Source organism: Stenella coeruleoalba (genome assembly GCF_951394435.1).
Source record: "Stenella coeruleoalba genome assembly, chromosome: 10".
In the NCBI taxonomy this organism is placed as follows: Eukaryota; Metazoa; Chordata; class Mammalia; order Artiodactyla; family Delphinidae; genus Stenella; species Stenella coeruleoalba.
The window spans coordinates 97,177,447-97,191,888 of record NC_137156.1 but is presented as its reverse complement, the minus strand read 5'-3'; the positions used below and the strand labels follow the sequence as shown (position 1 = coordinate 97,191,888).

Below are 14,442 nucleotides of genomic sequence, written 5' to 3'. Positions count from 1 at the left end.
AAGGGTTTCCTTTTCTCCACATCCTCGCCAACTCTTGTCGTTTCTTGTCTTTCTCATAATAGCCATTCTAACAGGTATGAGGTGATATCTCATGGCTTTGATTTTTGATTTGCATTTTCCTGATGATTAATGATGTTGAGCATCTTTTCATGCACCTGTTGGCCATCTTTTTGTCTTCTTTCATGGATTATCGTTTAAGTCTCCTAAAGGCAACTGAAATGTACAGAAATTATGTAACCTGCCTGCGGTCACACAAACAAGAGGTGACAGAGCTGGGCAGTAGAAGTGTCTCAAGGGCAAGAGCTATGTTCTCATTGCTTAACTCAGGCAGGCCTGTCACTGACCAGAGAAGAATAAAGCTTTGATGGGTGAATGTGTGTGTGCAAAGAGATATGCTTGATCTATAGCCCCCATAAGAATTCTCCCACTCCCCAAATTAAGTTCATGGATGAGTGTGTTAGTCAGCTCAGGCTGCCATAATAGAATACCACAGACTGAGGGGCTTAAACAACAGAAATATATTTCCTCACAGTTCAGGAGGCTAGAAGTCCAAGATCAAGGTGCCATTAGGGTTGGGCTCTGCTGTTGTCTCTCTTCCTGGCTTGTAGACAGCTGCCTTCTCACTGTGTCCTCACAAGGCCTTTCCACTGTGCACGTGAAGAGACAGAAAGAGAGATCTCCGACGTCTCTTCCTCTTCTCAGAGTGACACCAGTTCTATCAGATTAGGGCCCCACCCTTATGACCTCACTTAAGCTTAATTACTTCCTAAACACCTCATCTCCAAATACCATTACATTGGAAGTGAGGGCTACAACATTTGGATTTGAGGGAAGACAGAATTCAGTCCATAAAAATGAGCTCTGAAGAGAAGCTTCTGGGAACCCTTAAAAATTGTGTACAATATTTTGCATGGAAGGGAATCCATATATAACATCTGTTTGACTTCCCAAAAGGTAAGAACCACTGGTGGTATTATAAGTGAACAAAGAGGGAAAGGGTTCATGGAAAAATGGAAACAGAGCTGGCATTAAGGGATAGAAGAAAAAGAAATTTCTTATAATATTGTTTTAATAAGTGTTAAAAAGTGGAGAACAAGAAGGGCAGTGGAAGGTAAGGATGTAGTATTTCAGCCCCATTTTCCATTTGGGGAAGTTAGATGGCCTGCCTGAGATCACAGCATGGAGAGTGGACCTGAGCCTAGAACCCAGTGTCCTGAGCCCCAGCCCACGCTGTTTTCACCAGGCTTGTTGTCTGTGCTGCCCCACAGAAGCCAGGGCCATCTGAGTGAGGCTCCTGGGCTGCTCTTCTGCTGGCCTCATAGATGCTCTTCCCCTTGCTTTCCTTCTAGAAGTGGAGCAGATCGAGGCCATCGCCAAGTTTGACTACGTGGGGCGGTCCCCGCGTGAGCTGTCCTTCAAGAAGGGAGCCTCACTGCTCCTGTACCACCGCGCCTCCGAGGACTGGTGGGAGGGTCGTCACAACGGCGTGGATGGGCTCATCCCACATCAGTACATAGTTGTACAGGACATGTGAGTGGGAATTGAGATCTTCTGTGAAGAATGCCATGATTGATTAGTGATGTCTGGAATGGGCACAGGAATGGGAGTACTGGATTGTATGACAGCACTTTGCTCTCCCTGGTATGACACACTTGGTCTTCCGTAAGAATGGATTATGTCTAACCTCCCTTTGAATGGTAACCTACTTAACAAATAAGCAAATTGCTCATCCTTCAGAGTCCACAGGGACAATGTTTGGTGCCCTTGGCTCACCATCCCGGCCCACCTGACAGCCTCCAGGGCGTTTATCACCCACTATGGTTCTCAGTGTCCAGTGGATCTTGCCATATACCTCCACCCTCCTGGGCCTTCCCTGTAGCCAGTGGCCATCCCACTCCCCTCTTAATAGCCCACCATTCTCTACCCCGAGGTGGCTGTCTCAGGAGATGGGCAGAAACAATCATCCCTTCATTTCCAGCTAAGAGGGTACTATTTTTTAAAAAAGAATTTTGAGCATTAAAAAAAAGCCCTACATCCCAAATACCTAGCCCCACCATAATGCCCAGAAAGTCTACACCTTCCATTCTTTGAAAGCCTGTGAAGGTTCCTGCACACACTCCCTCCGAGCTCCAGTCTGCCTCAGGTGGAACTGATTTACCAAGGAAGCAGCCACCAAGCTGGGCCTCAAGGGGACGGTCTGGAGACAGAGAAAAGTCCAGAGCTTGGCAAACAACAAGACGATCCAAAGCAGCTCTCTGATGTCCCCAGGCCTCTGAGGTCAGGGAGAGGTCATGGGGGGGAGGTGGGCAGGGCACCCCAACAAGCTCCAGGCCCCTCACACCTGTTCAAAGCCCCGGGTGCGGAGAGGGATGGAGATGCCTTCCTTCTCCCTCGCTGGACCCCCAAACTGCTGCTCATTGCCCAGGGCTCAGCTTGCAGGCCCCCTCCCCCATTTCTCCAGCACACCCTCCCCTTTAGCTTATCCCAGTCTCGAGCAGCTGGGAGAGAAGAGCCTAGATGAGGGGAGGAGAAGGTAGGCACGGGCGGTGCCACAGAGGGCCTCCTGCTGGAGAAGCAGCAGCGGCTCAACCACGAGGTGTGTGTGGATCCAGCCCCTCAGGTCTCAGCACATGTCGGTTCTCTGGAGCGAATCCCTCCCAATTCACGTCTGTCCTTCTCCCCAGGGACGATGCCTTCTCGGACAGCCTGAGCCAAAAGGCCGACAGCGAGGCCAGCAGTGGGCCACTGCTGGACGACAAGGCCTCCTCCAAAAACGACCTCCAGTCCCCCACGGAGCACATCTCGGATTACGGCTTTGGGGGGGTGATGGGCCGGTAGGAAACGCGGATTCATTCTTTGCGGCTAGTACAGTGCCGGTTTGTGTCTGACTGGGGAGAAGCAAGAGCACAGGAGGGAAAGAGGGAGGTTGTTGTGGCCCCTTCTTCCCCACAAGATATGACATGGGGCACAGCTGGTGGGCTGGCTGGAACTGGCCTAGAATGTCAGGTAGAAAGTGATCCAGCTTGGGGCAGAGGTGGAGAAAGAGGAGGAAAGACATATTGGCAACCAATGCTTTTTATTTAAAATAATAATAAACGGGAAAGAGAGAGTTGCAAGTTGGCAAGTATTTTTCCTCTCTGTCTCCAGTTCTTACACCTCCTCCCCACTTTCTGTTGAAGACCTAAGTTGTTATATTTAAAAATGTAAAGCTCACTTAGTCCCTGAAGTGCACTGCAGAAACAGAAGCCTCACACCCACTTCGTGGGGGCAAATTGACACTCGGCTCCACGCACATATTTGGTGGGAGCAGATTTGCCAGTTTCTTCACTCCTGCGTGTGGGCGGGGCTGTCACATGATCTTTCCGCCAGGTACGGAGCTGGGCTCCTCACTCCCTCTACAGGTATAGTCCAAAGCACGTGGCTGTTTAAAGAAAAAAATACAATAAGGAAAAGAGAAGGAGGGAGAGAGGGAGGCTGTCGTGGCCCCTTCTTCCTCACAAGATGTGACGTTGGAAAGGAAAGCTGGCAGTGTGTCACTGCTTTCTTAATCGAATTCTCAAAATGTCATATTCTTTGTTTTTCTGGTGGAGAGGTCATGGGATCAACCCACACATGGGGCACTTGCAGATAAAGCCAGAGAAATCAGCCACAATAGGAACATATGTTTATGAAGTTATTTCAGCAAAAGTCCCAGTGCCTCTTTTCAGTGTATTCCGTTCGGTTCAGGGTGCTGATAAGTGATAGAATCAGGGCAGATGGACGGTTGGGGTAGGTAGATGACAGAGTCATGGTCCCTTGACTTCCAGGGGGGCCGTATCTTCTCCTGCCTCAATTTCCCTCTCCCTCTGTCCTCTTTCATCTACCTTCTTCTCGTTCTTTCCCAGTACTCTTCCTCTCGAACACCAATGCTTTGGTGCTGTTGGGGTGCCCACAGGAGGTGCTTAGCTTGGCTGGTGGCCCAGGGTCTAAAGCGCTGCTGACCACACTGAGCTTGGTCCCCGTCACAATCCATTCCCGCACTCTGCCCCTCTTCCCCGCCCCCTTGCCACTTCCAGCCTTCCCTCCCCTCACCAGTGCCTTTGAGTCTTCAGTGCCCTCCATAGGACACAGCAAAATCTCCTGTGGGTAGAACCTCTTCAAAGTGCTTTCCCACCTACTGAACCTCCCTCAGAAGGTGGGCAAGGAATATTATGCCCATTTAACAGATTAATAAAGTGGGTCTGAAAGAGGTCACTGGAAAGTCTGTGACAGAGACAGGACAAGAATTCGCCTTCCTGATAGACACTCTAGTCCCCTTTTCACTCCACCACAGGCCTCCCTGAGGGGTGAAAGGTATCCAAGTGCACGCAAGGCGTTCCAGTGATGCACATTTTACTCTTAATGACTAGTTGTCCAAGGTCTGGAAAAGCCTCATAGGAACAGCCTTTGGTGACAACACTGGGCTGTGGTCAGTTCCCAGGGGGGCCTTCTGAGCTTAGAACCCAGTGTCCTGAGCCCCAGCCCACGCTGTTTTCACCAGGCTTGTTGTCTGTGCTGCCCCACGGAAACCAGGGCCATCTTTCAGGGAGCTTGCAGGGAGCTGGTAACTCTTTGGTATAGTCAAGCCTCAATGCCTCAGACCAGTCAGAGGCCCTTTGGAATCATGGAGACCTCTAAACCGCTTAAGAACATACCATGGGCCCACCTAACCCGGAGCGAAGTGTTCCCAGGTTGAAATCCTCCTGGCCCTGACCTAACGTGTAGACGAGATTCACTATGTAATTGGCACCACCCCCGGCTGGAGCTTGGAACGCCCCCGACTCCTTCGTGTGTGCAGATGAAACCCGCGGGCCTGAGTCACGTGCTCAGACAGTGCCTTCCCTGCAGAACCGCAGAGTCTGGCTGAACGAGGCTTTACTATACCCACTCCCTAGACTAGTGTGTAGCGTTTGGCCTGGGGGTTGGCTGACCCGTGTGACACTGGCCAGGGTTGACCTCTGCCCCACGCCCCGCCCCCTGGCTCCTTTGCAGAGTGCGGTTACGATCTGATGGAGCAGCCATCCCCAGGCGCCGAAGCGGGGGAGACACACACAGCCCGCCCCGGGGCCTGGGCCCCAGCATAGACACGCCACCCCGGGCCGCCGCCTGCCCCAGCAGTCCCCACAAAATCCCCCTCTCCCGGGGGCGGATCGAGAGCCCCGAGAAGCGGAGGATGGCGACGTTCGGGAGCGCCGGCAGCATCAACTACCCCGACAAGAAGGCGCTCTCCGAAGGGCACTGCATCCGGTCGACGTGCGGCTCCACCAGGCACAGCAGCCTGGGGGACCACAAGTCCCTGGAGGCCGAGGCCCTGGCAGAAGTAAGGGCCGGCGGGAAGGCAGGCTGCGCCAGCCAACACCCAGAGGGGCAGGGGGTGGGCACCTGCAGACGGGGGAACCCCTTCGCCCTTCAGGCCAGGCTCAGGCTAAGCCAGAACGTGAGGTAGATAATGAGCTGGCCCCCCTGTGGGAGCGGAAGCTGGATGGGTGCAACTGCTGGCTGGGGCTCCTGTGAAGACCCAAGGGCCCAGTCTCCGGGGCCAGAGGTGGGATTCCCGGATGTGGGGATGTGGTAATGGTAGACGTCTCCATAACATGGCAAGATTGTGCTCTTCATGTTTTCATTCGTTCATCTTGTCATTCATTCATTCATTTGTTCATTCATTCATTTATTGACAAATACTGATTGAGCATCTGTTGTGTGGCAATCACTGGCTGGCACTGAGAGTATAATTGACCTAAAATGGATCCAGGCCCTGCCCACATGGAGCTTATGGTTTAGAGAAGAGAGAGATGCCAACCAGTAACACACACAGCTGTGAAATGGCAGCTGGGTCAGGAGTCTTGAATGAGGGGACTCTGCGTTGCAAGAGTGCTTTTAGAGTTTTGTGTTTTTTTAAATAACTTTTTAAAAATCTGGATGAGAAACCTGTGTGATTTTTACACTTGCCAAGCAAACCAAACACATCCATTTAAGAAATTGTTATGAGACAGTTTGTTCAAGTTGTTTAATAATTTGCATAGCTACTTTCCTGTGTTTTTGATACTTTTATCATAGTTCAGAAGTTTCCATTTTTCCCTCTGGAACTTGGCAGGATGCCCATTATGAATCCCCTTCCCAGTGTTTTCTCCCAGTTTAGAAAAGAGAGACAGTTAAAACCTTTGGGTCGGTTAGGATTGTATTGTGAAGAGTGGCCTTGAATCCCTGTTCACAAGGGGAAGGGAAAGCTGAGAGCTTGGGGGCTGTGTTCTAGAGGAGGCCAGGAAAGGTTCTCAGGGATATCAACACAGCAAGTGAAACACCTCGCAGGATCTAGTTTGGCCCCAGGTCTCAATGCCCACTCCCAAGGTATCAGCATCTTGGCATGGGTCCAGCAGAGCAGCCGGGCAGCCTGCTGCTCCCTCCATTGTTGGAGGCCATTCTTTTGGGAAGCATTGCCCTAGCATCCACCGTCACCTGGAAGGTCAGGCCACCTGAGGCCTGGCCCAGAGCCCTTTACACGGAGAATCAAATGAAGTCTACGCCACTGTTTCCAAAGCAGGTCCCACAGCAGACTGGTTCCATGGGGTATTAGTGGAGGGGAAAAAGGTGTTCTATGGTCAAGAAAGTTTGGGGAATGCTGGTCTTGCAAATTTGAATGGGTTGTCTGCAACAAGCATTATTAAATATGTTGATGTGCATTGTGAATCTTCAAGAAAGAGAGCAGGGCACACCCATCTCCCAGACTTCTTTGACCTTTAGTCACAGAGCATTTTGCAAGAGCGGCCTAAAGAATACACGTGGGGCATGCCGCTCGCATTTTCTGTCTGCAGACATATCTCCACACGCTAATTTGATAGCTGCCATTCGATAGCAGAGCATGGGAAACGGTATGTAAATAGCCAAGGGCACCCTGGATGGCCTCCAGCCTGCTCAGCATTGGCTCTGATGAGCACTTGACATTGCAGGCTGCGGAGGGCAGCTATGTAGTACTAGGTGGAGTTACCTGAAATCCTCTGGTCTCAAAATGTCTTTTAGGATTTAGACTGGAGCCCAGTTAAAGAGGCAGTTTGGGGATCTGGCAGCACCGCCATCCAAGGTGGGAAGGTCTCGTTCGAGAGGAGGTGAAAAGGGATCGTTTTCCCCCGCTGTCCGTGCTCCCCAGCGCCTCTCTGCAGCTCCACTCTGAGATCACGGCATCACCTCTCAGACTAACGCAAGGCTCACGCCTAAACCCCCCAGCTGATCTTTCTCTGGACTCGCTGTCTTCCTGGCTCACACTCTGCGAGGGTGGAGTGGTGGTGGTGGGGATGGTGGTGGAGGGGCGATAATTATATTTTATTTATTAGTTTTGCCTTTTGGCTCCTGCTGGAGTAGAGCAGACAGAGTAGTGATGTCAGTGGGGGACTTTAAGCAGACTGAGACGCGGAAGGCGGGCTTGATCACTGCAGGGTTGGGATGTAGCAAAGGTTGGGACAGGACTGCCTTCTCTCCTGTCAGGTGGGACCCCCGTCACAGCCCCACAGTTATTCCTTGTAGGTAAAGGCACAAACAGCATCTTCTTTAAAGTAGACAGTGTTAAGGGCAAAGGATAAAATGTCCTGGGGAAGCATAAATGCTAATATTAGCCATTAGCTAATCATCAGTAGTCTCTTCACCAAACAAGATGATAGGCTGGGACCCTGATAGAGGCCAGATTGGAGCCTGTCGTGGAGGCCCAGTGGGCAGGAGCTGCCTGAGGACAGGGGAGGAGAGGAGGTGAAAGAAGACGTGGACGAGGGAGGGGCCGGCAGGACCCCTGTGGGCACCAGCCCCATCAGTCTGACCAGACTTTCAGTTTTCCCAGAGCTGCCCCAGGGCAGAAAAGCTAGTGTGTCTCAATAGTCATCCCGGAGCCTGAGGTGGGTCAGCACTTTCCAGCAGCGGTTCTGTCCCTCCTTGTCCTCTCGGTGGCCCAGCTCAGCCTGAGCAGCTCCCCCTGCCTCTGTGTGGAGGCATCCCTGGGAAACCCCACGGGACCCGAGGACTCTGGCTGAAGGGAGTGTGAAAACCACCATCCAGCAGTTCACAAAGTGTCATCACGTCCACTGTCTCATCCCATCTTCACGGCCAGCAGGGGGCTTTCAGCACCTGGACCGAGTGTTGTGCAGAGCCACTGAGACTTGCCCGAGGTTGCCCAGCAGCGGTAGCAGAGGAACCTTTTTCCCTCCCAAACCTGGGCTCTGCATCCAGGCCCAGGGCTCCTGGGTTAAATGCTGTCATCCAGCTCCAGTGCTCACTCCTGGAATGCTGAGCCCCAGGTTGGCCCTCTGGGCTGCCAGAATCTCTCTCTGTGTCAAAGTGCTCTCATGCTGATGAGCTCTTAAATATCGCAATATCTCTGGGAATTGTGTAGGCAGATGAAGATTTTTGTTGCTTTTTAAATTTTCCATTTTTAAAAAAATTGTTCCGATTATAATACAGAGAAGAGAGTAACAGTCCTATCATCCTGGGGTGAGCATTGCAAACATTCTGATATACAACCTCCACACAAATTTCCTATGGACAAAGGAGAGATATATTTTTTAATAATAATAGTTAGGGGCATGAACGCTGGAGCCAGAACTACTATGCTGCTAAGTAGCTGTGTGACCTTGGACAAGTTACTTAACCAGTCTGAGCTTCCATTTCCTCATGTGTGACGTGAGCGTAATGGTAGTTCCTACCAGATAAGTGAGAGGATTAAATGAATTGTTAGGGGGAGGGGCTTGAATTGGTGCTTGGTTTTAGCTGTTATTGTCATTGTTATTGTCATTATTTGGAAATACTCACTAGGTACCAGGTGCCATGCCATGCTCTTCGCAGGGACCATATCATTAAATACACTCATCAACCCCTTGAGGTCAGTATTATACATGTCTGTAATCTACAAATGAGGATTCTGTGACTCAGAGAGGTAAGGTGGCTTGCCCACAGTCACACAGCAGGGAAGTCACAGAAATAGGATTTGAACCCAGGTCTGTCTGACTGCAGAGCCTGCCACCACTAGGTCTGTGATACTCACACTGATTTTCCTTACGGTTATAAGAGTCCCTGGGATCCAATCTCCATCCCTTCCATGAGATTTGTGGGGAAGCCTCCCTAAGAATCCTACAAGCTGGGTAGCAGCCCCAGAAGGGTTAGATCCCAGCCCTCCAGACTCTGTGCTGACGAGCGCTCTCCCTGTCCCCAGGACATCGAGAAGACCATGAGCACAGCTCTGCACGAGCTGCGGGAACTGGAGAGGCAGAACACAGTCAAGCAGGCGCCAGATGTGGTGCTGGACACCCTGGAGCCCCTGAAGAACCCGCCAGGCCCCATCAGCTCAGAGCCGGCCAGCCCCCTGCACACCATCGTCATCCGCGACCCCGACGCCGCCATGCGTCGCAGCAGCAGTTCCTCCACCGAGATGATGACCACCTTCAAGCCAGCCCTGTCCGCCCGCCTGGCCGGCGCCCAGCTGCGCCCGCCCCCCATGCGGCCGGTGCGGCCCGTGGTCCAGCATCGGTCCAGCAGCAGCAGCAGCTCGGGCGTGGGCAGCCCGGCCGTGACGCCCACCGAGAAGATGTTCCCCAACAGCTCGGCCGACAAGTCGGGCACCATGTGACCTGCGGGGTGGCGGGCACCGCCCCGGCCCGCCGTGGCCCGCCGTGGCCGAGGGTGGCCTCTGTGACTCCCACGTCCTCCCGGTGCTCCTGGCCTTGTCGGGCAGGGCCCGGAAGGTCAGCCTGGGAGCGGGTCTGTGTGGAGCTGAGGCCCAGGCCCGAGCCACAGCTCACCTTCAGCCACATGAATCCACAGGCCTCCCTCCTGTGTGCACACAGACGGCCAAGCGGAGAGGAGCAGCCGCCCCAGCCGGAGCCTTTCCCGAGGTCGTGGCAAATGTTAAATGGCTTCACCCGCGTATCGTCACTGGAAAGTTATTCTCTCGACATTCTCTCTACATGCATCCATACGTGTGTATGTATGTGTATGTGCATATGTACACGTATATATGTACGTATGTGTCTGTAGGAGTGTGTGTGTGTATATATATATTTATGCATCTATATACATATACTAGATCTGGACACACATATGAAATGTATATAGGATCTCCTTTTTCTTTTTACGAAACTTAGATTTACCTCAGACCCATGCCACCAAACATCTCCCACTGAGTTATTTGGTGGGATTTGCAGGGACTTTTCTGGGAGAATTTAAGGCCCACAGTAACTGCGAATGAAGCAATATACTACTAACCTGCAGAAAAACAAAACCAGTCTCCCACTGTCTCCAGAAGTTGTGGCCTTCCAGAACAGTCTGCCCCTAAAGGAAGGGTGGGGCAGGTGGTACCCCGGGCAGGCTGCTCCCAGAGGTGGGGAACCCTTCACAGAGCCCCTCCCCCCCGTCCACCCCAGAGACCCTGCCTTTCCACACGGGGGCCAAGACCAACTGCACCCCAAAGGCATGGAGGACGTTGGCGAGAAGAGCCCTGTCTGCGGCGGCCTGTGTTCGACTGTAGAAGAGGGGATGGTGAGAGCCTGAGCCCCATCGTAGCGCAGTATTATGTGTGGTTGGGAAAAAGGGAAAAAAAAAACCCAAACAGTGGTGTGGAACACTTCAAAACCTAGAAACGCTGTAGGAATAAATCTGTGGTAACTATAGAGGTTTAACTTATACCATTTTCAAAATATTTAATTTTGTCTTTTCCTCTTTCTACTAATTATACTGTGTCAAAATCTGGAACTAAACAGGCAAGGAGACTTTGAGTCCCATCATTTTAATTTGAAATCAGGCCGTGACATGCTCTGGCTGGTGGCCTCTTGCATGAACCACACGGGACCGTAAGTGCCCACCTCAGACCAGGGCCGGGGAGGGAGTCCTTGGCACTTGCCGTCCTAGAGAACACTTCGGTGGACTTTATGCAATGAAATAAGCTTCCCTCTCCCCTTTCCCTTCCCTTTTGCCCACCTCCTCCAGCACATTTAACTCAATTGAAAATATGGGGTTAGGTTTGGGGGGCGTGTCACCCACCTCACTGAACCTCTGTCTCCTGCTCCATAAAAATGTAAGCGAGCAAGCCATGCAACCTAGAAAGCATTGTGCCAACACGATTGCTCTCTTCACGGTCATCACTAAGGTGAAAACCATCCAGCGCCATCCTTTTGAAACCTCCTAATGGCATTTGAGAAGTGGGCAGTAGAATTTTCCTGCCAGCTTCATAAGAGCCATGAAGCCCGGTCCTGCAGGTACATCACCTCTTGACATTCCATCATCACCATTTCAGCCCATTGGATTAAGTTTCGCCCTCTCCTCTGGTCCCCAGACGGGGGGACCTATGAAGCCACGTTACCTAGGTGTATAGGGGTGGTGAGCCACGCTGCCTGGCCTGAAGCACTGGCCTTGAGAGCACACAGTGGAGGAAAGAATAAGAAAGGGCACAAAAAGAGAATGCCAGGGAGAGGCCAGTGACAAACTTGACCTTCCTTGTTTTGCCTGTAACTCCTGGAAATGAAAGAGCCTCAGAACGAGCTAGGAGCCCTCTGTCTTTTTAGCACATAAACATACCCCCATATTACAGGTTAGGAGAGGAAGCAAGGCCTTAGGATGGCTGTGACTTGTCCAAGATTTAATAGATGGCTGAGAGTGGGGCTGGGTCCAGCTCCTAAAGTCATTTATTTGCAAGGAGGCTGTGCCGTTCAGTGGGATAAGAGACTTCTCATGTCCGCCCCAGAGAGACTCGCAGACCTTAAATGCAGTGGCCTCCTGTGCAAAATGCCACATTCTCTGCCATGACTACCAGACGAAAAGTGAAAATCTGAGTTGACAGATCTGTTGCCTGAAATACATAACACCAGTCAGATCATGTGGATTTTCCTCTGAGATGACTAACTTCATCTTTCCTTATTGAAAATAGGCCTGCCTTTCACTGAATTACCTGAGGGCAGAGCCTTTGCCGTTTTCTTTAGGCACCTATTCTTCCATTGGGAAATGGCTGGTGAGTTCACATTTAGGGAAGCTCACACCTCACTCATCCAGCTCCAAATCTGAGCCTTGACGCAGAACCACGTGGAAAAGTACTTCCCCCTGCCCCACCCATCTGGCGCCCTGCATGTCTCAGGCCCCCTCCACGCGCATCCAGGCCCGCCCCCTGTCACGAGCATTGGCATTCTCGTCCTGACTCCTGCCTGTGTTAGTCCACTATATATTGCTGTATTTGCTTAAATGCTGGAAAGTAACTGTTAAAATGTGAAACTGTAATTTTTAAAAAGGCTACAATGAAATCACAGCCAATGCCACTCACCAAATCTTTGCACCTAGTAGATAGATCAGTGTAAAAAACAAGTACCAGAAACCTAACTGTACAGTGAGCGTGGGGGGAAACGTAGTAACCTAGTTAGTAGTCCTCAGTATAACCAGTTGTACAAGGGGAAGTGGTGTTTACCTGCTTGTCCATCACGATTACCGAAAGCTGTACTGATCAGTTCATTGATAACGGGCAATTTTTTTTTTTTTTTTCTTCACAGAACAGTTTCTTAACCTTCAACTTACCCTGAGGTCAAGCCTTTTGTCTTTATGTGTTACTGGTGTTCAGTCTCTTTTAGGAATGAACCAGCAAGATGTTCATTTAAAACTGACCAAAGACAATTCATTCCTGGTCTAGTTTCCTGGGCCTGGGGCCCAGCCTCTGGCCACTAAGGACCTTTCTTGGATAAAACGGAGAATGAGCCGTGCTTCCTACCCCTCTCTCACTCTCTCCCTTTAGTCCCCTTTCCTCTTAAAGAGCTGCTCTGAGCTGTGGGATTCTGTGAAAAATTCTTGCCTTTCCTTGTTTTCAGTGCTAACGATTTCTCACCTTGAAGCGCCTTTTGAACCCCAGACAGAGCGCACAACTGGAGGGAATTGTCAGCTTGGGAATCAGACTTGGGAGTCTTTTCTCTGAGGTCACTGGGCCCAGGGGCAGGAGAGAAACGGATTCCCGAGGGTCGAAAGGTTCCTATTCCATGAAGAAATCCAAGTGGGAAGAGATGCAGGGAAGTGGAGTCATCCCTCGGCTGCCGGCGGAACTAGCAGCTCAGCGATCTGCCTTATAAACAAACACTCCAGAACTGGCTGGTGGTACCCCCAGGGGGCCAGCACAGGGAAGGGCCTGGCGTGGGGCTTGCTTTCCTGTTGGAGGCCCTCGGAGTGCCTTGTCAGGGGGATTTCTTTCTCATTCAGGAGGCACGGATGCAGAGGACTTCCTGGGACCTGGTCATTACCTGGCGCTCAGCGCACGTACACAGCTGATGGAAAACCATGAGGCCTAATGGAACGGTTCTTCCTCTCAGTCTCTCTGTCCCTAACTTTTCATACTAGAGCAAATGCCTCATCCTCCTGAGAAACCTAGAAAGAAGGACGGCTGGCTCACAACCATGGGGGTTAGGGGCTGCTGGGTTCAGGGAGGGAGACCTGGAGGAAAAGGCAGGAAGCGGGTGAGCCGAGGTGTTGCTAAGATGATTTTCTGCTGTGCAGAGCTAATGGTGATGTTTCATGGCAACTTCCCCGGTTCTCTGGGGTCCCCGCTCCTCTGAGCAGCCGTGTGGAGAATTCCGCACATACCTAAAGCTGCTGGGGGAGCTGAGGGCAGGGGCTTTGCTGCCAGGTCTGCGTCCTCCTTGCCTCTCTGAGGTTGATCTGCCAGGGTCCCGCCGTCTCATCCTCTGGGACTGCCCCTTGCCGACACCTCCTTTCTGTGTGAAAGGACAAATGACAGGCAAATGACAACCTTGAACCAGAGCAGCCAGAGTGCGTTTTGCTTCCCTCGAATGGAAGTAGCTTCTGGCCAGAGTTTCTGCTCAGGCTCTAGTCCCCGGCAGTGTGACTGTTTACTCGGTTTGGCAATAGGTTTGGTTCTGATTGCTTCAGAGTGGCTGGTCTATTTCGTTTCCTTTGGTTTCCTTCCTCCCCAAACTGTCAGGAAAATCAAACCGAAATCACCCTAGGAGATTGCTGGTTGCCTGTCCCCGTGTGGCGATAAGTGTTGCCCTCTCCCGGACATCATTTCTCTACCTTACAACCCAGCGCCCGTGCTGTAGAGTGTCTGACTGGATCCTCTGTCGCGTATTCTGATGGTGCCTGCTGGTTTGACGTGGAGCTATCCTGTGAAATAAAACAGCTTAACTTTTCTCAAACGTGCTCCGGTGGCTTTTTGGAAGGGTGAGGTCGCCCGCTGGGGATGGGGAGGCCCCAGGGGGGTGTTCCTACCCTCCAGTCCACGGTCAGTGTGCTTCCCCCGGGAAGCATCCCTGAGATGTCCTTTAGCTCAGGTCGAACATTGTGAAGGCCAAGTTTCCAAAGAGGACTGCGTCCGCTGCAGAGCTAACTGAAGGAGGTAAGTGTGGGGTGCCTGCTGGGAAAGCGAGAACCAGGACGGTCAGAGCAAAGGCAAGGGGGAGGGGGAGC

General features: G+C 51.8%; 1 protein-coding gene across 4 annotated transcripts in view; it reads left to right on the top strand.

Annotated features, from left to right (window-relative positions):
* Window positions 1–14,130, top strand: part of SRGAP3 (SLIT-ROBO Rho GTPase activating protein 3) — a 255,082-nt gene extending 240,952 nt beyond the window's left edge. For 2 of the 4 annotated variants that reach the window (XM_079934821.1, XM_079934823.1), the window contains 4 exons: window positions 1,350–1,530; window positions 2,685–2,834; window positions 5,011–5,338; window positions 9,209–14,130. In XM_079934821.1, the coding sequence (XP_079790947.1) occupies window positions 1,350–1,530; window positions 2,685–2,834; window positions 5,011–5,338; window positions 9,209–9,622 (1,073 nt within the window). In that variant the 3' untranslated portion in view covers window positions 9,623–14,130. Of the gene's footprint in view, window positions 1–1,349; window positions 2,278–2,684; window positions 2,835–5,010; window positions 5,339–9,208 lie in introns of those variants that run through there. The other 2 variants (XM_079934822.1, XR_013830247.1) reach the window with 2 other exon arrangements.
* The last annotated feature ends 312 nt before the right edge of the window (window positions 14,131–14,442 follow it).